Raw genomic sequence first — 26,792 nt, 5'->3', positions numbered from 1 at the left:
CTTGCCTGGCAAGCTGGGGCTAATATTAAAATATGAGTGCTTCGAATATTAAAAATAATTCACTCTCCCAGCTCCTTCAGCTGCAAGCCTGAGGTCCAGGTCAGCTTCTCCTCTAGCTGCTCCGTTCAGGCCGGACTTCTGAGCTCTCACGTGGTGGTCTCTCTGTGGGGGCCCGAGTCACTGGTTGTACTTCATTGGGCCCAAGGCCAATGGATGGCCTCCCTTTGATTTGACTTGTCTAATCTGTTTCCAAGTTGAGGCTGACTCAGCAGTTCTGGGGTTCAGGACCATAGCATGAGACCTGGAGTTTGGTTGTAATCCTGCCTTGGTATTTACATAGGTTGGCCAGCCTGGGATGGGTAGAGATGAGGCTATAGGTGTGGCATCCCCTCTGCTGTATTCCCAGAATAAGAAAGGATCTGTCCTAGGGATGTGAGAGTCACCAAGGGGTTGCTAGTGGCTGGGAGCCTCAGGGAGGCCAGCAGAGGAGGCATGCCCAAGGGTTCTGAGCAGGGTGGCCTTGGCAGGGAAGCATGGCTTTGTCCCCTCATGGACCTGCACCCTGAGGGCTTGGGTTAGTTACTCTTCTATTGCTTTGACAGAAGGCCATGACCAAGGCAACTTATAGAAGAAAGAGTTTAATTAAGTCTCTGGTTTCAAAGGGTTAGAGCTTCAGACAGAGAGAGGACACTAAGAGGAATAGCAACTATGAGCTTACATCTTAATCCACAAGCAATTCCACCGCCTGGGGATGAAACATTCAACCGTGGGAGCCTATGAGAGCCATTCTCACTCACACCACCACGGTCCGTTCCCTCACTACTCCCCGGGCTCCTGGCCACCTCATAATGCAATGTGCCTTTAGTCCAGCCTCAAAAGTCCCCAAAGCCTTTTACAGTCTTAACAACGTTTTAAAGTTCAAAGTCCGACATGCCGTCTGAGACTCAAGGCAGCTATAAAAACCAAAGGCAAATCACACACTTCCAACATACAACGGCACAGAATATACATTACCATTCCAAAAAGGGAAGAACAGGATCACTGGGAGGAAATAGTGAGTGGCCCAAAGCAAGACCGAAACAGAGCAGGGCAAACTCCAAATCTTGGAGCTCCATGTCTGATGTCGGGGGGGGGGGGGGGGGCTTAGCTACTTCTGCGCTTCTCTCTGGAAGGTATCCCATAGCCCTCGAATCTCCAACATCACAGGTCTCCAACACAACCCAGGCTTGATTCACAGCTTAACACGTAACTGTGGAAGAAGTCACAGTTCCTTTACCAATGTATCCTTCTGGATTCTAAAGATTTATTTATTTATTTATTTTATGTATGTGAGTACACCATTGCTCTCTCCAGACTCACCAGAAGAGGGCATCAGATCCCATTACAGATGGTGTGAGCCACCATGTGGTTGCTGGGAATTGAACTCAGGACCTCTGAAAGAGCTCTTAACCTGCTGAGCCATCTCTCCAGCCCTCATTCCAGATTCTAAAGACAGAACCACACAGCAAAACGCTGCCACTTGCTTGGGTGAACCCTGCCTGGCTCCCTTTGAATAACATTTACACCCCATCTTATTTATTGTTGCTTTTTAGGAGCAGAAAATTCCTGAGAACTTTTCCCTTCACGAGCTGGGAGCTTAGCTGGACGGGGTCTTGCCCTGAGGGTACCTCTCCCTTTATTGAAATGAAGATCAGGGTCTTAACCCCCTCTTCTCTCTCTGTGCAGCTCTCAGCTCCAAAATTAATTTCCTGGTGCTCTTTCTCTGTGCATTTTGTATTTCTTTTGGCCCCACTTGCTCCTTTTCATTATAGACCTGCATAAAAGTTATTACCAATAACCACTTGATAGAGTCGCCATCAGATGCTCTCGAAATCTCTTCTGCCAAAAATATCAGTCTGTAATTTTTCAACTTGGTTTCATGCAAATTCTTAGGACAGGGCAGAAGATACCCAAATTCTTTGCCAAAAATATCACAAGAATGGTGTCTAGGTCAGTTGCTACTACTACCCTATCCCCACACACCCCCGCTCCCATCTGAAGCCTCTTGAACTGGATCCTTCCAGTCCACATTGCTCTCAGCACTACTGTCTTCCAGGTTTCTACTAGGATGGTCCGTTAAGCTCTGCTTATAGCGCGCTTAACAGCTTTCCCAGTCCAAAGTCCCAACATTTTCCTCACTCCTTCCAAAAAATCCTACTTGATTGAGTCTGTCACAGTAATAACCCACTCCCTGGTACCAACTTCTGTCATAGTTCCTTTCTATTGCTGTGACAAAACACTATGATGGAGGGAACTTTTTTTTTTTTAAGAATTTAATTGGCCTGGTTTCAGAGGGTTAGAGTTTATGATGGCAGAGCCAAGACACAGCGAAAGTCAGCTGGAGCAGCAACCGAAAGCTCACATCTTAATCTGCAAGCAGGAGGCAGAGCGCTAACTGGCAAAAGCCTGAGTTTTGTGAAACCCCAAAGCCTACCCCTAATATCACAGCTCAGCCAACAAGGCCACACCCACTGATCCTTTCCAAACTGTTCCATCAACTGAGGGCCAAGTATTCACACAGAGGAGTCTATGGGGATCAGTTTCAATCTAACCACTACAGAGGCACACTGCCGTGCATCTGCCCTCTGTCGCTTCTGGATCCAGATATAGCAGCCACCAAGGACATATCATGGTCCTAGGGTATGATGAGTGATGGTGAGGCCCATGCAGCCTGGTGTGGTCTTCCTGGGTGTGAAGGACTTAATAGCTGGGACAGTGGACCCTGGGATTCTATATGGGCTCCACTCAGACCCTCCCCACACTGTACCAACCTCACTTCCTCATAGCCATAGAAGTGTTTGTGCTGGCCTATCTCAGCTTATGTAACATGTGGGATATCCAACACATGGACTCTCCTGACATGGAAGGCCTTGAGTTAAGTCTCACGACTCAGGCAGGGTCAGGGACCTCACAGTGGATATTTGTGGATGCGTTTTCAAAGAATTCCTCAACCAGGAAAGGAGCTGGCTCCTCCCAGGTCACAAGTACTCAGTGGGAACCTATTGATGCCACCAAAGCTGCATCAGCTTTGCTCAGCACCCTTGAAGTCAGGCGTCTTTGGAACAAGACCTGCATAGATATAAATGGGCAAGATGGCGACACTGTGGAAGAGGGCTTGAGCCTTATGACTGGGTTTGTTTGTGATAGGGTCTCTTGGTGGCAGCCCTGTTGATCAGTGCTTTTAGGGGCAGAGAAAGGCCATCATGGCCCTGATGATTGAACCATGTCTCTCTGGCTCACCTCCCCTCATCCTACAGCTTCCCCTAAGACTTCAGGGACATGTATATCTGCATATGTGTATGTGTGTAAGTGTTCATGTGTACGTGTGTGTGCATGTGTGTGTATGTGTGTGGGTAGAAGCCAGGGGGCAACCTTGGACATCATTTCTCAGGGACTGTCCACATTATTTCTCTTGCTGGGCCTGGAATCCACAATTCTACTGGACTGACTGGGCAGGGTACCACAGGCCATCTAACTTCTTGTGCTGGCATTATAGGCATACACTTGACATTGTAAAGTGGGTACTGGGGCTTGAAGTATGCTTACAAGGCAAGTGCTTTGCCCACTGAACCATCTCCCCAGCCCTCCGTTTTTGAGAGCTACCACCCTTGTGTTGGTTGGGAAGGCATTTCAAGGCCTGACTAGCAAGGTTAGTGAAAGACAGTGATGTTGGCCAAGATGGTGGTGCTACTATGAGTTTGGAAACTTACATTCACAAAGCCAGAGTGACACTATGAGAGGCTGGGGCTGAAGGGATTGTCAGAGTCACCACACTTGAGGCTTCTGGGAGGGGATGTCCAGCAGAGCTTGTCAGTGGGAAGTCCCACACAGGACCTAAGGCTTGGGAAGATGGAGATGTGGCCAAAACCACAGGGGGTCACATGGCATCCCGGTTTCATTTCTGTTGCTGTGTTAAAAATACTCTGACAGAAGACTTATGGGAGAAAGGGGTTTATTTGATGTGCCAGCCAGTTCTATATGTCGCTTTAGAGTCAGAATCCTCTAGAGATCAGGCAAGCCTAAAGAGCATTTTCTTAGTGATTGACTGGAGAAGGCCAGCCCTGGGCTGAGGTAAGAAAGCAGGCTGAGCAAGCCATGAGGAGCAAGCCAGTAAGCAGCACCCTCCATAGCCTCTGCATCCATTCCTGCCTCCAGGTTCCTGCCCTGCTTGAGTTCCTGTCCTAAATTCCAACCACCAATGATGAACAGTAATGTGGAAGCATAAGCCAAATAAATCCTTTTATCCCCAAGTTGCTTTTGTTCCTGGTGTTTTATTACAGCAAGAGAAACACTAACTAAGACATTTGGCTTACAACTCCAGGTTCCAGACCCTGAGAGTTACAATGAGGAGAGCTCAGAGCAACTAGTCATATATATTCACAGACAAGAGCAGACAGAAGGGAATGCAAGCATGCTCACTTACCCACTTGCTCTCAGCCTCTTTGTAGGGAATGGTGTCACCTGAAGTGGACAGGGTCTTCGAGCATCATTCCCAATAAACACACTCACAGGCAGGCCAACCTGATCTAGACAGTCCTTGAATTAAGACTCTTCTCAGATGATTCTAAGTGTTGTTAACAATGAAAAACTAGCCATCACACAGGGTCAGCTGCAGAACCAAGCAAGGGCCTGTGGGGTGTTTGAAGTGAACAGAACTCAGGTCACCCACCTGCCAACTTGACTGTTTTGGTGATCATGAAGCAGGATCTGGGGGGACGAGAGGGGCCAGGAGGGGTAGATGGCAAGGACTCCTGAGAATAGAATGGAGAGCATCCTATGTGGACAGTTGCCTGAGAAGCCACTCATGCTGACCTCTGGCTCCTGAATGTTGGTTATCAAGGGTAGCTGGGACCACGGTGTTTCTCTGCCTAGAACTTGGGGTCCAGATAGCCATTCTTCCACCCTCTCTTTGTAGACTCCTACGTGAGCAGTGGATCCGTGCCAAGTATGAGAGGCAAGAATTCGTTCATGTGGAGAAGCAGGAACCATACTCTACAGGTGAGCTGTGCCCTCCCCGGTATCTTCAACCGGCTCAGTGTTTCAAACCTCATCCTTTTGCTGGGGCCCATGACCTTCCTCTCCCCTTCAGGGGCCTCTGGAGGGCTGCGGGCTTATGTTGGGGAGCTGAAAGGGACTACTGTAGGCCAGCACCCACACTGGCAGAGGAGACAGCCAGCTCAGTGACCACCGCCTTCCCCTGGGCCTGCCTGATGCTCACGATTCCAGTGAGCTCTGGGGCTCTGTGGAGAGGGGATGATGGGACCCTGTAGCAGAGGACAGGGTTGCCTGAGAGTTCAGAGTTCATCGCCTCATCACTGGTTCAGTTGATGGGCTACTGGCTAGTACTGTCTTATTTATTAAGTATGTGACAAAGATAGTCTCCTGCATGGAACCTCCAGCCTAGGTTAGCTGGGCATTTTGATGCTTATATATTTGATATGTGGTGACTCTTAGACCTGGGGCTTGAGCCATGGCTCCCTGGACAGCTCTAAAAGTCCCCATCTGCCTTAGTTAGGAATTTATTGCTGTGAGGCGATTCCATGACCACAGCAACTCTTACAAAGGAAAACACCTCATTGGGGCTGGCTTACAGTTTCAGAGGTTTAGTCCATTATCATCTTGGCAGGAAACATGGCAGCGTGCAGGTAGACATGGTGCTGGAGAGGTAGCTGAGAGTCCTACAGCCGGATCTGTAGGCAGCAAGAAAAGACCGTGACACTGAGCCTGGCTTGAGCTTCTGAAACCTCAAAGCCCACCCCCCACAGTGACACACTTCCCCCAACGAGGCCACACCTTTTCCAATAAGACCACACCTCCTAATAGTGCCACTCTCTGAGTCTCTAGGGGGCCATTTTCATTCAGACCAGCTCAGTGGCCACCGCCTTCCCCTGGGCCTGCCTGATGCTCAGGATTCCAGTGAGCTCTGGGGCTCTGTGGAGAGGGGATGATGGGACCCTGTAGCAGAGGACAGGGTTGCCTGAGAGTTCAGAGTTCATTCTACTCTAACTCTACACAGAAGTACTTTCTGAAACTCATCTCCCAGGCCCTTCTCTGGCCTCTTTTGGTTGACTGGATTTTGCATTCCAGAGGCAGGTTGCTTCTGAGGCTCTGCCCTGGCATAGGGCCAGCACAACCACTTCATTTTCTGTGGCGCACAGGGTAAGGCTGGCTGAGAGGAACCCTTCATTTGGCAACTTGCATTGCCTTGCTGTGCCCTGCTGGGCTTGAGGAGCCCCACTGGCATGTGGGGACTCAACCTTGGTATGGGGACTACATTTTTCAGGGGTCTCTAGAGGAACAGAACTGTTGGGGTGAGTCTCTCTATATAAATATAAAGGGCAGTTATTAGAATGGCTTACAGTCTGTGGTCCAGCTAGTCCAACAATGGCTGTCTACTAACAGAAGGTCCAAGGATCCGGTAGTTGCTTAGTCCTTGAGGCTGGATGTCTCAGCTGGTCTTTAGTATACACCAGAATCCTAAAGAAGTAGGCTGTAATGCCAGTGAAGGAATGGACTTGCCAGGAAGAGTGAGAGCAAGCAGGCAAAGAGAGCAAGCTTCCCCCCACCACGTCCTTTATTCAGGCTGCCAGCAGAAGGTGTGGCCCCTGATTAAAGGTGGGTCTTCCAGATATATCGTGGGTCTTCTGACCTTGAATGTTCCAATCAAGAAAAATCCCCGACCAGTTTTCTCAACAGCTTGAGATTTGGTTAATTTCAGATATAGTCAAGTTGAGACGCCCAAGGATGTCCATCCCAGAGATGGCTCTCTGCTTGCAGAACCTGTGTCCCCCAGGTGTACGGGCAGTGCTCCCTAAAACAGCTGGGCAAGAAGCTGCTGTGTCACAACAGTTCCCTCACTCTTCAGTGCCCTCCACGGAGGAAGAAGCAGCTGGGGACAGTCGCAGAGCCCCAAGCACGATGTCCACGGTGGAACTCCTGTGTAGGCATGAGGCAGAGGCGCCCTGATGGCTGTCGTCTAGGAAGGGAGAGATGGTATAGCCCCATCCCAGCAGAGCAGTGTCTGTCAATCACAGAGAGGGGCGGAGGAGTGTCATGCTGCAAGAATGACAAGTTTGATGGTTCTGTGCTGACACAAGCTCCTTTGTGTGGTGAGCGAGCAGAAGGCTCTAGAACTGAAGGTGTGGATCCCATGATACTGTACCCACTTCATGATGGCACTGGAAAATCTGACCTTAGCAGAAAGGATGGTGTCTGCCTCTGTTGGGGAGAAGGCAGAGAGGCTGTGTATAGGTGGGGTCCCATTGGCTGCTGCCTCAGACCCTCTCTATGCAGAGATCTCTGCCTGCTTCTGCCTCCCGGGTGCTGGGTTGAAGGTACAGGTGATCACATGCTCCCACTTGAGCCATTTGTAACAAAGTATATAACCTAATGTCAGAGGTGGAAATGTCACTGAATATATTGCCTCTGTACTCTCTTGTTTTTATCGGGGGTGGGGGTGGGGGTGCAAAACCGGATGTGGATATTCACATAAGTGCAGCTGCAGCAGGCATGGCTTGATCTAGGTGTCTAAGCGGCAATGTCAAAGACTTCAGTGTCTCTGCCTTCTGGTTCTGCTTTTCTGGGTTAACATCTGAGCTCTCTGGGGACAGCTTTACTCTAACTGGCCCAAATTTGACCCCTTGACCCCAAGAGCTTAGAGGAGGGGGTGAGCAGAGGGTATAGATCAGGGAGTGTTGTCTCATTGGTCAGCCTGGCCTGATGATGTGTTTGCCTGTCATTACGATTGGGGAGTTGGGGTATCCAGGCCGCATGCTTGCCTCTGGAGCTGGGCTGGTTTGTGCAGAATAGAGATGTGGATTCTAGAAGTGGAGTGTACGCAGGCCACAGAAACCAAGGCAGGCTGGAGGACTAGCAAGCATCCTGCAGGTGTTTAGGTCTCAGTGCCAAGCATTTAGGCCAGTGAGGGCCTGAGAATCTCCAGGTCATAGACAGAGCTCAGGAGATGATGGTCACTCGGGGTCTCCCCAGGCTAGGTCCACTCAGAATCCTGTTAGAACTGGGTGTGGTGGAGAGCTGGATCAGCTAAAATGTGTTTCTGTTCTGAGAGTGAGAGCATGAATTTGATCCCCAGATCTCATGTTTTGTTTTGTTGGGTTTTTTTTGGGGAGGGGTTGGTTTTTTTTTATTTTTTTATTTTTTTTTTTATTTTAAAGTAGACCTGACTCGCTGCTCTTTCAGAGGACTGGAGTTCAGTTCCCAGCACCCATATTGAGTGGCTGACACTGCCATCTTCTGGGGATCAAGAACTCATCTGGACTCTATAGACACCTAGATATACCACGCCACACAAATACATACACTATTTTAAAGCAGGCTCTTATAATCCTAGTGCTGAGGCAGGAGGATTCCTGGGGCTTACCACCCACCAGCTTAGAGTCCCCAGTGAACTACAGGCCAATGAGAGGCCCTATCAAAAGATAATAAAGCCAGACCCAGTGGCACACACCCATAAGCCCAGTGCTTGGGAGGCAGAAGCAGGGGCAGGTGGATTTTTGTGAGTTCAAGGCCAGCCTGGTCTACATTCTGAGTTCTAGGCAAGCTAGAATTACACAGTAAAACCCTTTTCAAGGTAGATAGATAGATAGATAGATAGATAGATAGATAGATAGATAGCAGAATTGGAGAGATCACTCAGTGAATAATGGTGTTCGTCACCAAGAATAGACTTGATCCTTGGAAGGAAAGAACCTGCTCCCACAAGTTGTCCTCTGACCTCCACACATGTGCCATGGGACATGCATGCCACCACACACCCATACTCCCTTCATCATGAATACACATGAAACACATGTTAAAGATTAAAGTGGAACATAAGGAGACACTTGAGGTTGTCCACTGGCCTCTATATGCACACACAAGCACACACACATGCACACACATTAAGAAAAGCAAGCGCTAGCCGGGCGTGGTGGTGCATGCCTTTAATCCCAGCACTTGGGAGGCAGAGGCAGGTGGATCTCTGAGTTCGAGGCCAGCCTGGTCTACAAAGTGAGTTCCAGGACAGCCAGGGCTATACAGAGAAACCCTGTCTCGAAAAACCAAAAAAAAAAAAAAAAAAAAAAAAAAAGAAAAGCAAGCGCTATAACATGGCAGTAGTGCAGTCTCCTGGAAGTTCTCAGGGCATCCCTCAGAGGGCCACAAGCCAGCTGGTCACACTGGGCTCTATAGACACAGTTAAGCCATGGCTCTCTTTACTTTAGACCTGGCTGGGCAACATGTAGTTCAGCTGTGAGGCCAGCTACTGTGTGCAGCCCTCCTCTCAGCTGCCCAGCTGAGCATGAATGGGGTAGGGCATCCTTGGCTGCCACCTGGGCAACGGGTTGGAGGTGTGGGTTGCTCCGGATGAGTCTGTTACCATGGCAGCGTGGGGAGGCAGAATTCAGCAGTGAGGAGCCTAAGGGACCATGGAGCAGAAGGAAGAGGTATGGGCAGAAGAGACCAAGGAAAAGTGTCTGCAGTTCTTCTGTTGGGAGTCCCGTGTCTACAGCTTCCTCAGGCATGCACTCTGAGCTACAATGCTAGAGGGCCGTCACCATAACTATGGAGTGGCAGGAGGTGGCATTATGATGACACTGTGGTTTCTGCTGGTATCCTTTGCCTGGGGCTGAACACTAACATCTAAATGGGGTTTGAGGAGAGCCCCAACTTGGACTTCTCCATTTTCTTGTGCCCCATACTCCCAGCAACACTACAGAAGGGCTCATAGATAGGACCCCTCCAGGGGACAGGATCCCAGCTATTCAGCAACCCCCCCCCAACCCCCATGTATTCACTTTTTTGGAAGGAGGGTTCTGGGTTTTGAAAAGCTGGGGTTATTGGCACGGCCTTTCAGGCTTGTTCCCTTTCTTTAAAGAGCTTTGCACTGTGAGCGGCTTCGGCAGAAGTTAGTGTGTGGGGGACACAATCTGGATCTACCCTGCCTCCACCCACCCTCTTAGCCCATGTCGCCTCAGGGTTGTGTCCAGAAGAGTGAGGCTCAAAGCCACAGTCTCCACACTCAAGGACCGGGCAAGGCAGTAAGAAAGCCACTGGAAGCCCCTAGGGAACTGGAGGACCTGGAACTGTTCATTGCTCGGGTCCCCAAAGGCCTTTATCACATCCAACCTGCTCTTATTGTGGCCTCTTCCTCTTTGCACCAACTCTCATACTTCCCATAGGGCAATGGGACCCCAGGGTGGCTCTGATCAGCCTTATTTCCCTCTTTTCTTTCTTTTGCCTCTCCCTCCTCTCCTTCTCAGGGCTTGGACTGGAACCATGAATGCTAGATAAATCCTGAATCACACCCCCAGCCCCTCACTGGTGGATTCTAGGCGGGGGCTCTACCTCTGAGCCACGCCCCAGGCCCTCACTGGGGGATTCTAGGCAGGGACTCTACCACTGAGCCACGCCCCAGCCCCTCACTGGGGGATTCTAGGCAGGGACTCTACCACTGAGCCACGCCCCAGGCCCTCACTGGGGGATTCTAGGCAGGTGCTCTACCACCGAGCCACGCCCCCTGCCCCTCACTGGGGGATTCTAGGCAGGGGCTCTACCACTGAGCCACGCCCCCTGCCCCTCACTGGGGGATTCTAGGCAGGGGCTCTACCACTGAGCCATGCCCCAGCCCCTCACTGGGGGATTCTAGGCAGGGGCTCTACCACTGAGCCACACCCCCAGCTCCTCCCTGGGGGATTCTATGCAAAGTGCCCCACCCCCACTAGTCCAGCACTTCTGCCCCCTCCTCTTACCAAACAGTACTTTCTCACTCTGGGCATAGACACTCCCCACTGCCTATCTGGGAAATGCAGAAGTCCCCTCAGATGGAGAAAGGGGAAATGTGGGGCCTCAAAAGAGGTGAGGCCGGGACTCTTCAGAGGAGTGGCCCCATGCTTGCCCAGAACGAACCGGAACTGTGGGTTCCAAGGGTCTGTCTCCTTACATGCCTGTGAGCAGGCGCAGACAAGATGCCCTGCATGGTCATTGGGGACGAAGAGTCATCAGGGCTGAAGGCTGAGGGAGCCAGCTCAGGACAGGAGTCCCATGTTAGCTGCTTGGGGTCTCTGCCTTCTTCATAGCTCAGCAGGGGCCCTAGATGGAGGAGTTTGCATCTGTTTCCCCTTAGGGTTTCAAAACTATCTGGAAGAAGTCAGGAGTGTTGGGGCTGAGAGAGACGAACAACAGTGTGACAGTCAAGCTAGAGACCAAGGGACATCCTCAACTGCATGTCAGGACTCAAAATGAGCAGGGACAGTGACTACAGTTCCCTCCACAATGCCCAAGGAGCCATGGGGACATCTCTGGGAACATCCAGCCCACACCCCTCCCCCGCATTGAGGGACACGGAGGCCAAGGGGTCATCCATGTGAAGTCTCTGTGTGGGGAAGTACCCTTGTCATGGCCCTGCCCTCCCCAGTGCACTCCCTATTACACAATCCCAGGCTTATTCCAGATTTATTCCAGCGCTGAGACCCTGTCCCTGTGAGCCAGCATGCCAGCAGCCACCGCCGTCTGGTTTTCTCTTTCCCCGCTGTTCACCAGCTTGGACGTGATGAGTGGCCTTCTATGCTAGGCTTCTGGCCCAGAGCATTGTGCTGCTCACCCACAGCGGAGCCTATCTTTGTTTATTTTCAAAATTCTTTTCAGTCTAAGGAAGTTTCACAGAAGCATTGCTCTGGAGACTGGTTAGCAGAGTCTCTGGCGCTAAGGTGTCCACTGACATCAGGTCTGTCTCTTGTCCAGGCCTGGTGCAGAGGCCTGCCTATTACAGGACGACACTCCTAGGACTGAGGAGCCACCTGGATGGCTGCCTATTCTCTCTCGACATGGACAGTGGCTGAGCGAGTCAGACCTGGGGCCTTGAGCACACGCTCCCTGGAACTGGGCTTTGGAGAAGTCTCTCTCAGACAGTGTCATCCAGGGCTACAGGAGGGAAGTAGCCCCTGGAGTTCCAGACGAGACAGGTGCCAGTGGCTCACTTACAGCCCCTGTCACATTTCCTGGCCTGCCAGAGACAGAGGCTGCTGGGTCAAGACCCCCCTATATCCCGGCCATCCTTTCCTGTGCCTGGGCTGCCTCTGTGAGGGCATGTCCTGGCTTACAGAGATGCTTGTCCCTCAGCAGGAATGAGCAGTGCATGGAGCCCTGTGACCATAGGGCCCTGCCACACTCTCTGCTGTGTGTCATTCCTCAGCCTAGGTCACAGTTGGCTGGAGTGTCTAAAGTTCCCCTCTGACGCGGAGATGTCAGGGTGTTGGGTGTGCCCTCATACCTGAGTGCACCTTGCTTTGTATCTGCCCCTCCCCACCACTGCTCAGCAAGGGACTGGGTGACAGCTGCCCTGGCTCCTGCCCCAGACTGTCCTGCCTCCACCCAAGCCTCAATGGCTGCCATTCACAGGGGAGGGTGGGCGTCAGGGCATGCAGACAATGGCCTTTGTTGCCCAGGACCAGGCCACCACCTCCTCTAACAGACTGGGTCCTGCCTGGGTCCCTCTGGGAGCCTCTCTCCCTATTTGCATAGTGACATTTAGGTCAAAGGTCAAGAAAGCAACAGCACCGGGATGTCTCCACTTGGTACAACCCCTTTTCCTTCCTCCCTGAGCGGCACAGCTCTGCCTGACTTCGGTTTTTCTTGTGTGCTAAGGCAGGGTGCTCAGCACAACAGTGTTTGGGGGACTGTTAAATCATGGGATGGCCAGGGTGAGGCACCCTGGGGTGGCTGGCTCGGCAAGAGGGTTAGGTCCTTTGAAACGATGAGATGACGGTGGAAGCTAGGTAGGGCACTCCTAGATGCAGATAACCCCATTTCCTGTCTTCCTGTCAAGCCTCCAAGGGTTCTATAGTGGCCTTGGATCTGCCCATGTGACAGGCTCCTATGAGAGTCACTTGTAAGATCAGCCAGGCTGTTCACAAGTACCAGGCTTCTTCTGAGCCCCATGTCCCAGACAGTCTGAGTGCAGTAGGGAGGTCTGGTGGCCTTGCTGGACCCCAGGAACTGTCTTGACTCCTTTAGCTTCACTTCAGCCCTGACCCTTTGGAAGATGGCAGAACTGAAGCCCAGAGAGAGGTGGCAGCGACGGTCCCCTGCCACCTTGTCCATGAGAACAGCTCGTGAGGTCTAGCTAGTGAGCTTCCTGGCGGCTGTTGTGTGACTCTGTGAACAGTATCTTCAGGAGACCAATTGCTTATGTACAAGATGGGGACACAGCTCAGAACCCCAGTTCCTGGAGCCATGGCCTGGAGCTGGCTCGCAGCACCCTCTCCCCACCAGGCTGTGTTCTGCTGGTTATTGGGCAATCGAAGAAGTAAACAAGAAGGGATGTGGGACACTCATACTGAAGGGTTCCTATGTATGACCAGAACACCAGGGAGTCTTGAAGCCAGAGCATTGCATACTGAGGACACATGCTATGGAGTCCCAAGGAAACCAGCACCTGGGAGGTGTTAGCTTGCACCAGGGCTAAGGTATCAGGTATTCTCCTGAAGGGAGACCCTACCTGACCCCACCTCAAGTCAGGGAGCCCCAACTGGACTAGAGCAGAGAACTAGAGCATCCATCACTGGATTCGGGAAGTCTTCCTGTGTGGCTTCTCAGAGAGAAAAGACCTCCCAAGGAGACACACAGGGTGAATAGATCTGTTCCCAGAGCCAAGCCGGGAAGTAGCAAGAAGGGCTGAGTGGTCACCTGCTGCCCACATGCTCCTGGGATCCCAGGTTCCTAAAGATGGAAAGCAACACTTCCAGGGTGCAGGTAGAGTGCAGGCCAAACATGCCAAGGAGGCCCTGCAGTTGCATGGGACTCACAAACATGGATCTCAGCCCCTGTCATCCACACAGCCCCTCTGTCTTACCTGGAGCTGGCAGGTCCCTGTGAGGTGGTAAGATGCTGGCCAATCAGAATCCGAACCTATACACACTGAAGCCTGCTCTTGGCCCCACTTACGGGTGCAGAAGAGACCCAGGGAGCTTCAGGACAGAGCCCAAGTGGCCAGAGCAGTGGGCAAGGAGTGGTTGAGCCCTGGGAACATAGAGTCCGAACATCTTGGGCATGTTTGCTTGCGTGTGTGTGTGTGTGTGTGTGTGTGTGTGTGTGTGTGTGTGCGCGCGCGCGCGCACAATGTGAGTACAGTGTCCGTGGAGGCCTGAAGAGGGCGCCAGATGCCTAGAACTGGAGTTACAGTTTGATAGGTGTAGTTGCCAATAGAAGCAGACAGAACTTGCAGCCTGAGGCTGGGTGTGGTTGCCCCAGTCTGGGTAAAGTCATGGAGTCTCAGTTTGTCTGGTGTCTCTGAGGCCAGGCTCAGTGCCGAACCTTCCACTATACCCCCAGTGGGAGAAGCCAGATGATGTGGATACCTGTCCCATTCAGAAGGGTCCCCACAGCAGTCCTGAGTATGGAACACACCCGACTGGGCTCACACCTTGGCAAGCTTCCTGTCACACTCATAGTGAGACCATGCGCTCATGGCCTTGAATTAAAAACAAAAGCACAAATTTACATATACCCCATGCAATTTACATACACTTTGCATATTCTGCTTGGAATGCAGTTCTTGAAGTCTGCAGGTTATGAAACTGTGAGTGCAGAAGGTACCGCATTGCCCTCCCCCACCCCTGCAGCCCAGTTTGCCTGCTGGAGATGCACAATGTGGTACACCCCAGGGCCCAACCTCTCTCCTGCCTGCCTTGCTGCTGGGAGCTCGCCCTGTGGGTAGCAGGGCCATCTATTCAGGGCAGGGCACCATGGTTGCTTAAATGTCCCAGAGTTGAAGGAAAATAGGTTCTTTCCCATTTGTAAGGATCAAGAGTAAAGTCTCTAGATCAGGTGTGGTTCACACCTGTCACCCCAGCATTCCAGAGGTTGAGGCAGGAGGATCATGACGAGTTAGTTCAAGGGCAGCCTGGGCTACATAGTGATACTCAACTTCCCTCTTCCAACTCAAAAACAAACAAACAAACAAACAAAAAAAACCAAAAAGAAATCCAATCTGGATTGCATGCTGACCATGCCACTGTATGGCCACAGCCGTGCAGAAGAGCCCTTGTCTCCATGTTGTCACCCCGAGGAAGGTGTGCTTCAACTGTAATAGGCTTGTAATGTCAGGGAATGGTGACTTCAACCTCACAGGGATGTGTGACACTGTGCCCTCTGTATGTGTGTCCTGTGAGATGTGGACCAATTACTCCCAAACTCCACAGCTGGCCCCAGCCCTGTAACTGTAAACCATAGGCATCTAATCAATGCTGACTAAACTTCATAGCCTCTACCTCAGGACCATCTAGTTCTTTCAGAGAGAATGGTCACTTCTGGTTCTACCTGATCACAAGTGTGCCCAGAAGGGTAGCCTGGCTGGGCTGCTGAGCAAGGTCCCTGGGCTAGGGTGGAAAAGGGCGATCCAGCCAAGCCAGTGGGGCTCAATACCTGTCAGCCCTCGGCTGGCCAGATTCCCATGGTACCAAGAAGGAAGCAGAGCTCTGAGAGAGGTCAGGCCAGGGATGCGGTCAGCGTTCGTTACGGGAACATCTCTTGTGTTGCCATTATGGAGCCTAAATTATAGGCATCGTGGCGGCTTGTCAGAATACTGGTCGGTTCCATAGAATATCAGCACATGGACCTGGCCTAGCAGAGGACCTACTGCTTCAGGGCCCTAAGCCTGATGATGCCCCGTCGGAGCCTCAGAGGGGCGGCAGAGTTCAGTCCAGCCCAGCTTGGAAACGGCGGCTCCCGATGTGCTCCTGCCACCTGCTGGCAACTATCAGAACAGCAAGCGAGAAGCGTGTTCCCGCTGGCTCCTAGGCTCCAAGCCATCAAGCATGGTTCTGGAGTTAGTTGGTGGGGGGTTCTGGGAAGCTGCTGCAGTCTTGTCGCCCCCTTGGCCCCCCACGTCTGGAGTCCACGCTCAGCTAGATATTGAAGCCTAGATAATCTGGTCCCTGAAGCTGAAAGAAGGCCAAGCCCAAGGTGTTTAACGAGCCAGTCAACAAACATTCAAAGTAGGTCCTGCCTGGGCTCATGGCAGTCATGGCAGTCTTGCTAACTAGTATCCAAGAAAGATTTGTCTGCCGAAGTTATAACAAGGGAGAGACACAAGGCACAGCGGCCACTCCATGGTCCCAGAGAGGCTCCATCCTTTGAGAAGTCGGAGGAGGGAACAGGACTCTTCTGGCATGCCTTGAGACTGATAGTCTTACGGGCGCCAGCTGCCCCCTCCCTGACGCCAGGCTGCTGCCTTTTTATGGCCACATGTCTGTGAGAGCACAGAAAATAGCCCCTTGTGTTTGGTGATGGGGACAGGGCTGCCTGGCAGCAGACAGCACAGGAGGAGATGCGGGGGGGGGGGGGGGGGGGGAGGTTGATGCTGCACTCCTACCCTTGAGCACGCTGCTGCCAGTCAAGGTTTCCCAGGACCCTCTTTGCCAATGAAAGCCACCCTGACACCCAGCAATGTCTACGGGTGGGGGAGTCTTACAACAGCCAGAAACTTAAAGCAATGCAGCCATCCGTCAGCAGCTCACCAGAAAACATTACTGCACCACTAAGGGATGTCCCCTGAAGGGGGGCAGGGCAGGGAGCCAAGAAGAGACCAACCACATCAGCTCCCTGTAGATGCATGGACTGGCTGGGCACAAGGAAGCTGGGCAGCAGGGAGTCTGGAGTGTATGGGAGTGACCATTTGCTTGCTTGCTTGCTTTGTTGTTGTTCATTTGTTTTGAGACAGGGTTTCTCTGTGTAGCCCCGGCTGTGCTGAAACTCACTCTCTAGACCAGGCCAGTCTCGAATTCAAAGATCCACCTGCCTCTGCCTCTGGGATTAAAGGCTTGCACCACAGCTCGGGGAGAGTGCCTGTTTTTGCCAAAAGGGAAGTAGCAGACCTGAGGCAGAATTGTACCAAGGTCCCCAAAGCTAGCCCACCTCAGCGTCGTAGACCTAGGGCTCTGGGAGAGTCCTTTTGGATGGCCTCTGGCATCATAGGGCTGGTAACTCTGTTCCTGTCCCTTCTCATGCCCAAGAACCTCTCTCTTTCCATGACCTTAGACTTGTCTGGCAGCCCTGGGCCACCTCAAGTCCATTGTCTCCAACCTCGTCCTTAAATCCATTATTCCCAACGATGACCCCAGGTCCTGCTTTGGTGTGGCGGGAGGATCAAGGCCTCTCTGGGCAGTGGGTCACAGGCCATTGGCAGGGCAGACAGGCAGATGAGACCTGCCGCCCTTGGATGTGTCCACCCTGCAATGGAGGGTACTTGGGACAGGGGTAGACATGCAGTCAGTTAGGTGGAGTCTCCATGACTATTTCTTTCTCTCTCTCTCCCCCCAGGCTACCGTGAGGGCCTTCTCTGGAAGCGTGGGCGGGACAACGGACAGTTCTTAAGCCGGAAGTTTGTGCTGACAGAACGAGAGGGTGCCCTGAAATACTTCAACAAAAACGATGTAAGCCCGCCATGGAGCCAAGGGTGACCTTCCCACGTGGGGTCCTGGCATCTACTGGGTCTGCAGGGCTGGGGATTAGCCCTTCTACTGTGTGTGGGTGCCTGCTTTCAGCTCCATCCCCATCAGTCCTCTCAGAGAGCAGCCCTTATGATGGATCCCTCTGGGGAAATACCATACATGTATGCATCCACACATGAACTCCCACCCCCCATGCAGGACTGACCCCTGCCCCTTCCTGGTGCCTCCAGGAGCCAGGCTTGGGGTGGGTTTGCTGGGAATGGTCCTGGGAAGCCTGAGGCTCCCCCTATCCGATGCTCCCTAGAACAGATTGGGGCAGCTGTGTGGAGTGGTGAAATTCTTAGCTGCAGGCCAGATGTGTGGCAGTTGCAGAGCAGGGCGGGACCCACCTGGAGGTGGATGGCTGCTGCCTTGCTGTGGGGCTAGCTGCATGGAAGGTGTGCCCAGCTCTGTGGTGCTGTTGTCCAAGATGGCAGCTTCCTGGCCTGCTTTATGTGTGGGGAATTGGCTCAGAGATATTTAGCAATCGCCCAAGTGTGTAGTGGCCCCTTCTCTGGGTTCTTTAACACCTAGAAGGGGCCACCTTTTGGGGTGGGGGACACCAGGAGACATGCCTAGACACCGAGGGTCAGGGACGGGGCTAGTCACACAGCTCCCTGGAGCTAGCCAGGACCAGTGAAAAACCTTCTGCTTTGCCTGCAGGTAACCTGGGAAGAGTAGAGATCTGGGAGCAGGGTGTGGGGGTTCTTGGCGAGCAATCCCAGATCGCAAGCTCCAGATGCACAGGCAAGCAAGAACTGGGTCAGGACAGGACAAAGAACACAAAGGGTCGCAGATTTGGGGACATTTTACCCAGCCCCCAAGTGTCATTCAGTCTCCATCACCCAAGGAAGTAGAAATTTACCTTTCAACCACAGACCAGGGATCTGGGGGTCAGAAAGGTTAAGTAACTTGCCTAAGGCTGCACAGCATACACAGCAGGTGTTTAGACCCCAGCACTGTCTGGGATCCCCACTAGCTTTCCTCCACAGGCCAAGGAGCCTAAGGCCGTCATGAAGATTGAGCACCTGAATGCGACCTTCCAGCCAGCCAAGATGGGCCACCCCCACGGCCTGCAGGTCACCTACTTGAAGGACAACAGCACCCGCAACATCTTTATCTACCATGAAGACGGCAAGGTGACCTGGATGGACTGGTCTGGGAACAGTAAACTTTAGCTGGGATCGTGGGGCACCGCTAAGTGAGTGTGTAGAGGCAAGGCAATGCACCCCGCCCCCAAGGCGCACGAATCCAGCCTTGCCCTCTGTGCTGCACCATCTCTGTATGGGCGGAAGGATAGCCCAGGCAAACACTAGAGCCTGTATACTTTCGTCTTGTAGCTCTGATGTGCACCTCTCCAAAGTGCTTGTGTGCGTGTGCGTGCATGTGTGTGTGTGTGCATGTGTGTGTGTGCGTGTGCGTGCATGTGTGTGTGTGCGTGCATGTGTGTGTGTGTGCATGTGTGTGTGTGTGCGTGCATGTGTGTGTGTGTGCGTGCATGTGTGTGTGTTGTGTGTGGGCTACGGAAAGGCCAGGGAAGCTGGAGTTTGGGTTGATCCCCTGAGAAGCTGCCATATGTCTGGTTTGGGTACAGTTTGCCGGGAAGTTAAGGGTCTCCTGCACTGCTGCTCCCCTGTGCCCTCACACCTGAGAGGTCTTCACTCACTCGTGTTTAGGGTCTAGTGGGATCCAAGCTCCTCTATACAGTATGTTGCCTCACTTACCTGAGCTAAACAGCCATGCTTGCCTGCCATGGCTAGTGTCCACCCCAGGTCCAGGGCTGTCTATAAGCATCTAGGGATGTGGGTGGGCTGTTCTGGGCCTCATCTTTTCCTTCCCGGTCTTAGTCCAGTCTGTGCTGCTGTGTGCTGGTTTTTTTTTTTTTTTTTTTTTTTTTCGAGACAGGGATTCTCTGTGTAGTCTTGGCTGTCCTGGAACTCACTTTGTAGACCAGGCTGGCCTCGAACTCAGAAATCCACCTGCCTCTGCCTCCCAAGTGCTGGGATTAAAGGCATGAGCCACCACCACCCGGCACTGTGTAACTGTGTACTGTTTTAACACACCCTGCAATCGAGTTCTGAGAAGCTGTGCCTGGGAGGTGGGTGGCCTGAGACTGACTCTCTCTCTCTCTCTCTCTCTCTCTCTCTCTCTCTCTCTCTCTCTCTCTCTTTCTCTTTCTCTCTGGAATTTGACCTTTTGCTCACTGTACTTTGGCTAGAAAGAGAATCCAGGTTAGCATTTTCCCAGCTTGAGGGCCTCTGCTTTCTTATCTAGTGACTCCCGTCCACAAGGCCAGTGGCTATTTTCTTTATGAATTCTTTCTTCTTCTTTCTGGAAGCTTTGCCTTTCAGATGCTTATGCTGAGATTTCTCTAGCTCATTTATTTTTCTTTCTTTCTTTTTAAAAAAAGATTTATTTTTTTAATGTATATAAGTACACTGTAGCTGTCTTCAGACACACCAGAAGAGGGCATTACAGATGGTTGTGAGCCACCATATGGTTGCTGGGATTTGAACTCAGGACCTCTGGAAGAGCATTCAGTGCAGTAAGTGCTCTTAACTGCTGAGCCATCTCTCCAACCCTCTTTCTTTCTTTTTAAAGATTTACTTATTTGTTATTTATATGAATACACTGTGGCTGTCTTCAGACACAGCAGAAGAAGGCATTGGATCCCATTACAGATGGTTGTGAGCCACCATGTGGTTGCTGGGATTTGAACTCAGGACCTCTGGAAGAGCATTCAGTGCTCATAACCTCTGAGCCATCACTCCAGCCCCTCATTTATCTTTCTTTATACTTCTTTCTGTTATTCCTTTTTTTTTTTTTGGTATGTCTTTGTGGCACGTGTATGTTTTGTCCATGTGTGTGGGTACAGGAATTTGCAGGTGTGCCTGCGTTCATGTGCTGGCCCAAGCTTCATGCTAGGAGACTTTCTCAATCACTCACCACCTAATTCACTACTGAGGGGGCTTCTCTTGGTTTAACCCAGGGCTCGATGATTCGGCTAGCAGCTGGCTTGCTCTGGGGGTCCTGTTGCTGGGCTTATAGGGAAGCCACCGGAGGCCCTGAGGAACCTAGATGGGCCCGTAGACATTTCATCTCATGTGCAGCTGGCATGTAGCTATCCTGGAGCTCCTACCCACTCGTGCCACCTCATCTGCTGGCTAGCTTCCAGCCCATGGCTCTTCTCTGTGTCTCGTGGCTTTAGGTTTTTAATAAACATCCCTCAAGCATAAGCGGGAGGGACATAGTGGCACTTGTCTTTGATTTAGCACTTGGGTGGGGGCAGAAGTAGACAGATCTCTACGTGTTTATAGGGAATCCTAATGGCCTATAAAGTGAGTCCCAGGCCAGCCAGGGATACACAATGTGTCCCTGTGTGTGTGTGTGTGTGTGTGCGCGCGCGCGAGAGAGAGAGAGACAGAGAGAGACAGAGAGAGAGACAGAGAGACAGAGACAGAGAGAGACAGAGACTGAGAGAGTTCTCAAGCGATGTTAGCTGTTTCCAGAAAGACCTGGCTCCAGGTGTGAGAGGAGTCATTTCACCCCAGGCCTTCAGTTTCATGTTCCTTGGGAGCACACGAGGGACCTTCTGCCACTGAGGCACTATGCTCTTCCACAGTGGGGACCCCAGCATCCCTTCTGCTCTCCAAGGTCAGCTGTGATGAGCCACAAGGGTGACATGTGTCACCCTTGAGCACTCTAGGAGAGGGCACAGACCTCAGTGGGCTAGAACCCCAACTATGAAGACTGGGGGGCATGTGATGGGGAAGATAGTGTTCCAAAAAGCAGAGGGGGTGTGCAAAGGACCTGGGGCAGGAGAAAGTGGGACCCCACCTGGGTACAGGTTCTCAGGTGCTGTGGGAAGTCTCAGGTCCCAGGTTTTGCAGCCGTGTGTGTGTGTGTGTGTGTGTGTGTGTGTGTGTATGTGTATAAGTGCAGGCACACGCCTGTTTCTACTGCAGCTGGCTTTACATGGGTTCCAGGGATTCACACTCAGTTCTAAATGCTTTTTCGACCAGCACCTTACCTTACCCACCAAGCCATCTACCTAGCTCTACTTTTATTTTTATCTATCTATCTATCTATCTATCTATCTATCTATCTATCTATCTATCTATCATCTATCTATCTAGTAATTATTTTTCCCCTTTCCTTTCTCCCTCTTGCTCTGGCCTCGCTCACTTCAGCCCATAGGTTCTTTATTTATCAATGGTTGTGAGCCACCATGCAGTTGCTGGGATTAGAACTCATGGCCTCTGGAAGAGCAGTCGTTGCTCTTAACTGCTAAGCCATCTCAACAGCCCTCTATTTTATTTATTTATTTATTTATTTATTTATTTATTTATTTTGAGACAGGGTTTCTCTGTATAGCAGTCGTTGCTCTTAACTGCTAAGCCATCTCAACAGCCCTCTATTTTATTTATTTATTTATTTATTTATTTATTTATTTATTTATTTATTTTGAGACAGGGTTTCTCTGTATAGCAGTCGTTGCTCTTAACTGCTAAGCCATCTCAACAGCCCTCTATTTTATTTTATTTTATTTTATTTATTTATTTATTTATTTATTTATTTATTTATTTATTTATTTATTTATTTATTTTGAGGCAGGGTTTCTCTGTATAGCCCTGGCTGTCCTGGAACTCACTTTGTAGACCAGGCTGGCCTCGAACTCAGAAATTTGCCTGCCTCTGCCTCCCGAGTGCTGGGATTAAAGGCATGCGCCATCACGCCCGGCTTAATTTTTTTTTTTTTTTTTTAGACACAAGGTCTCCCATTGGCATGGGTTAAACTAGGTTGGCTGGGTGTCAATTCCTAGGAGATTTCCTGTCTCCTCCTCCCCAGTGCTGGGATTACAAGCTTAGGTTCCCACACCAGGCTTCGAACTCAGATTCTCAGGCTTCTCAAGTACAGGTTTTACAAACTCAACCATCATCCCAGCCCAGAACCCAATCTGAACTGGGAAGGGAGAGAGGTGGGAGGGAGAAGGAGCCTGGGGCTTGGTAGGGTAGGATGGGACAACAGACAGGTCAAGGCTGAGTCCCTGGTGCCCTGGCTCACTTGTAGGGAGAAGGCTGTGTGCCCAAAGCCAAGGGTTTGGGAAGGCTGATGCTGGGCTAAGTGTGAGCCATTGCAAGCATTGAAAGGGGGATCAGCAATTGTGGGAGGCTTCAGGTCTGTCCCACAGCATGGGAGACAGCTCAGGAGAGCAAGAGAGAGGGAAAATTAGGGTGGAGAAGGTCAGTCAGCTGGAGGGGGTGGGACCAAAGAGGAAGTGGGTAGGGCCAGTTGTGAGTAGGAACATGTGGACAGGTTGTGAGAGGCAGTGGTAGTGGAGGGAGTAGATGCAGGTGGCACACGCTGGGTTCTGCGCATTCTGGTGTTGGCAGTGCTGTGGATTTTACCAGAAGCATCGGGAAGACAAAAATGGACAGATTCTGATCGAGGCAGTTGGGGTTCCTGTGGCGTGGCAGCAAGGCGGGACCATAAGTAGCTCCAGGCCACTGTGAACCCCTGCCAGGACTGGGAGACCCCAGATGTGTGCAGGATCTGAGAGGGGCCAGCTGGGATCTGAGCCAGGACAGAAAGCTGAGTGCAGAGAGATAGCTGTGACATGCAGAGCCCAGATGTCAACCCCACTCATTCCCCGGCCTCAGCCCGTTGTTCCCTGATCGGGGCCTCTAAACTGCCCCATCTTGGCACAAGGTGGGGGTAGGCAGTGGGGGTCCATCCCATCCTGCAGTGAGGCTGCTCAGAGTGCCAGCCCAGGTGAGGGGGTCTGTGGAGGAGACAGGCTCAGGAGTCGCCACTCACTGCAACTTCGGCCCTCAGGAGATCGTGGACTGGTTCAATGCACTGCGAGCAGCCCGATTCCACTACCTGCAGGTGGCTTTCCCAGGAGCCAGTGATGCAGATGTGAGTGGCTGTCCCAAAGTCACCCTGCAGGGCAGGGGGGCGGGGAGGGAGGTAGCCACCTGGGATAGGTCACAGGACTGAACAAGGGCATAAACAGGTCCCTGTTGACTGTAGTACTCCTTTCTGGGATTGGAACCCAGCTTCCGGAGACCATGCCATGCTGTGTTCAGTCTAGGGGGTGACACAGGGTAGGCCTCACCACCATCTGTTCTGTCCCAGCTGGTGCCCAAGCTCTCTAGGAACTACCTGAAGGAAGGCTACATGGAGAAGACAGGGCCCAAGGTAGGGGAGAGCAATGTGCCTGTTCAAGGTCAGACATCTTGCTTTTGTCTGTCTGGGGGTGGCTTGGGGTCACTAGGTCACTGGACTCACTGAGTGCCAGCCCTTTCCTAGGTGCATCGCAAAGTGTCCTGTCTCTGGCCACTTCGTCCTATGGCCTTGAACTTCAGGGTGTTTTTTTTTTTTTTTCCCCGAGACAGGGTTTTTCTGTGTAGCCCTGGCTGTCCTGGAACTCACTTTGTAGACCAGGCTGGCCTCGAACTCAGAAATCCTCCTGCCTCTGCCTCCCAAGTGCTGGGATTAAAGGAGTGTGTCACCACTGCCCGGCTCAGGGTGGTTCCTGAGTCTCCTTTCTGTTGCTCTGGTGCTGGGATGAGGACCTGGGATCTAGGAGAGTGACCTGGTTGCAGGTCACTAGGGCTTGAGTCCGCCTGAGCCTCCAGCCTTTGGGCTCCTCTTCAGCAGGGACCTTTCACATTTGCTCTGCTATGTGGAAGTGGTGGATTCCAGCCTGAATCTCAGGCATGGGTTCTTCCTGCACTGGTTGGCCAGAGCGGTGCCCACTGGCTGTTGGGTGGTAGTCACCTGGGGCAGAGGTACACCCTGGGCCTGCGGATGCTCACTTATCCCCCCTGACCCACAGCAGACAGAAGGCTTCCGGAAGCGTTGGTTCACCATGGATGACCGAAGGCTCATGTACTTCAAAGACCCCCTGGTAAGGAAAGTCCAACTATGGTCCCCTGAGTGACCTGTTTCAGGGACTGACTGGTGAGGGAACAGGGCTGGGATTCCTCAGGGTCCTAGATAGCTGTGCGGGGAGAGGAAGCAGAGGACAGCCAAGGGGGAGGGCGTTCCCTTCTCATGCCCCAGCCCTTCTCACCCACAGGACGCCTTTGCCCGAGGGGAAGTCTTCATTGGCAGCAAGGAAAGCGGTTACACGGTCCTGGAGGGCCTCCCACTGTCCACCCAGGGTCACCACTGGCCTCATGGCATAACCATTGTCACCCCTGACCGCAAATTCCTGTTCACGTGTGAGACGGAGTCAGACCAGAGGGAGTGGATTGCGGCCTTCCAGAAGGTGGTGGACAGGCCCATGCTGCCTCAGGAGTACGCAGGTGAGGGGGGCAGGCAGGGGGCAGGGGGGCAGCAGTGAGGTAGGTGAAGGCCCCTAGTATGGTGTGGCACCCCAGCAGACAGACTCCTGCTGCTGGCCAGGGGCCCCTGGACAGGCTGTGGAGGGGAGGCCTCAGGCTGGGGGAGGGGGGAAGGGGAGGGAGGAGCTTATGGGCTATATGGGGAGGGGGAGTCACAGGCTGAGGAGGGGAGGCTGAGTGAGCTGGCAGCTCCCAAGGTTAGAACGTTCCCATTTTTAGTGGAAGCCCACTTCAAGCATAAACCCTAAGGAAGAAAGCCCGGAGGCCCCAGGATTCTACGCTCATGTGGCTGGACAGGCGCACTGGACATTAGGGGAGTCCATCCTCCAGGCCCACACCCTGTTCCTTGTGTGGCCCAGGCATGGCCAGGTGGGGCTCAGGCAAGCCCATTGGATAGACAGTTTTTCAGAACCTCATTAAAGTTGAAGGCAGACTTGGTTTTGGGCCTCACCTGACCCTGGCCCTGTCACGATGCTCCCAGCCACGCCCAGCTGACCCATCCACTCTCCTGCTGCTGGAAGCCCTGCCTCCCAACTTTGAGCAGGACCCTACTAACTCTTCTGGCCTGAGGGGATCTTGGCCTCAGGACAGGACTTGGTGCTGGGCTGCTGTGGACAGCCATGGACAGCCATGGACAGCCATGGATAGCTGTGGCAGCGGGCTGGCCTGGCTGCTGGGGACTCACTCTGGGATGTGCCGCATGCCTCCCCTTTCCTCCCCCCACCTCAACAAGTATTTATTGAGCACCTGCTGTGTGTCAGTCAGGGATCAAGGGTCAGGGGTCAGCTCTTTTTCCCCTAGGGCTGACCCAGCTGGGGTATTGGGGGTCAGGTATTTTTCCAAGAGAACTTTGTGCACAGGCCCTGAGTCCACCTGTTTGGGGCCCCCAGTCTCCTTGGGACAGCTGGCTGGGGCAACCGGGAGGAAACCTAGTCTGCAGGGTGCTGTGCATGGAGCCCAGTAGTGGCTTCCTTGGGAGCCAGGGAGCGCCCCACCCCATCTGCTTTTGGGCGTCGGTGCCCAGCTCGGTGCTGTCCCTGCTTTGTAACCCATGCCCTCTGGCCCTGACCTTACAGTCTTTGAGCCCTTGATGAATGAGAGCCCAAGCCAAGAGGCGGCCATGGGCAGGAGTGGCTGCCCCCAGCCCTGATTGCTGCTGGCAGGCCAGTAGTTAAAGCTACCTGTATTTATCTCCCTGCTGCCCTCTGGCCACCCCAACAGATGGGCTCCCTTCTATGGGATCCCCAAAGGGCAGGTCCTGGCCGCTGGACAGCTGGGGAGCATTGATGGGGGAACGCATCTGTGAATGACCTGGGCCCTCATCAAAGCTGCACCCCAGGGAATGGGGGAGGGGTCCTTAGTTGGGCTTCTGCTGCCCTGTGTCATGTCCCCTGGAATAAAGTGTGGCTCTGGCGTTGTCCCTTCTGTGTGTTTATGGCTCAAGTGGGGAGGAGCCAGCTGGTATTCCCTTTGCCCTGGCAGCCTCCCTTTGGGCAGTAAGGGACATGAGAAGAACCTGTCACTTCCATGGCAGGCCTGAGACAAAGCTGGCCTGACTCTGCAACCTGTGTCCTATAGTCCCCACCCACCATGCTCTGTGTGTGTGTGTGTGTGTGTGTGAGAGAGAGAGAGAGAGAGAGAGACAGACAGACAGACAGACAGACAGACAGACATCTCCAGGAAGGCCCAGCCCCTGGACTGTCCAATCCTAGCAGGGTCCCAGGGCTCCCCTACACAGCCCATATACCTGGGATCCCTTCTAGGCTATCTCCACTAACATTTGCTAACCCCTGTAGACTGTAACAGCGGCCCTAGGTTGCACACTCTTGGCAAGTGCCCAGTCACCCAGCTTGCAGGAATGCTTGGAGACATCTTTGGCCAAGCGCTCAGCCTTTGTCAAGTCTGCAATGCTAAG

At 52.6% G+C, this 26,792-nt stretch overlaps 1 protein-coding gene across 2 annotated transcripts in view; it reads left to right on the top strand.

Moving 5' to 3' along the window:
- The window catches only part of Adap1 (ArfGAP with dual PH domains 1), a 53,888-nt gene extending 27,591 nt beyond the window's left edge, over positions 1–26,297 (top strand). Inside the window, exons 4-11 of one of the 2 annotated variants that reach the window (NM_172723.4) lie at positions 4,955–5,037; positions 17,356–17,468; positions 18,518–18,664; positions 23,361–23,444; positions 23,664–23,726; positions 24,367–24,438; positions 24,610–24,838; positions 25,097–26,297. In NM_172723.4, coding sequence (NP_766311.2) covers positions 4,955–5,037; positions 17,356–17,468; positions 18,518–18,664; positions 23,361–23,444; positions 23,664–23,726; positions 24,367–24,438; positions 24,610–24,838; positions 25,097–25,125 — 820 coding nt within the window. In that variant the 3' untranslated portion in view covers positions 25,126–26,297. The remainder of the gene's footprint in view (positions 1–4,954; positions 5,038–17,355; positions 17,469–18,517; positions 18,665–23,360; positions 23,445–23,663; positions 23,727–24,366; positions 24,439–24,609; positions 24,839–25,096) is intronic. The other variant, XM_006504669.3, reaches the window with a different exon arrangement.
- The last annotated feature ends 495 nt before the right edge of the window (positions 26,298–26,792 follow it).

This window comes from Mus musculus, chromosome 5, assembly GCF_000001635.26.
Source record: "Mus musculus strain C57BL/6J chromosome 5, GRCm38.p6 C57BL/6J".
NCBI classification, from domain to species: domain Eukaryota; kingdom Metazoa; phylum Chordata; class Mammalia; order Rodentia; family Muridae; genus Mus; species Mus musculus.
This window is presented reverse-complemented; position numbering and strand designations above follow the sequence as displayed.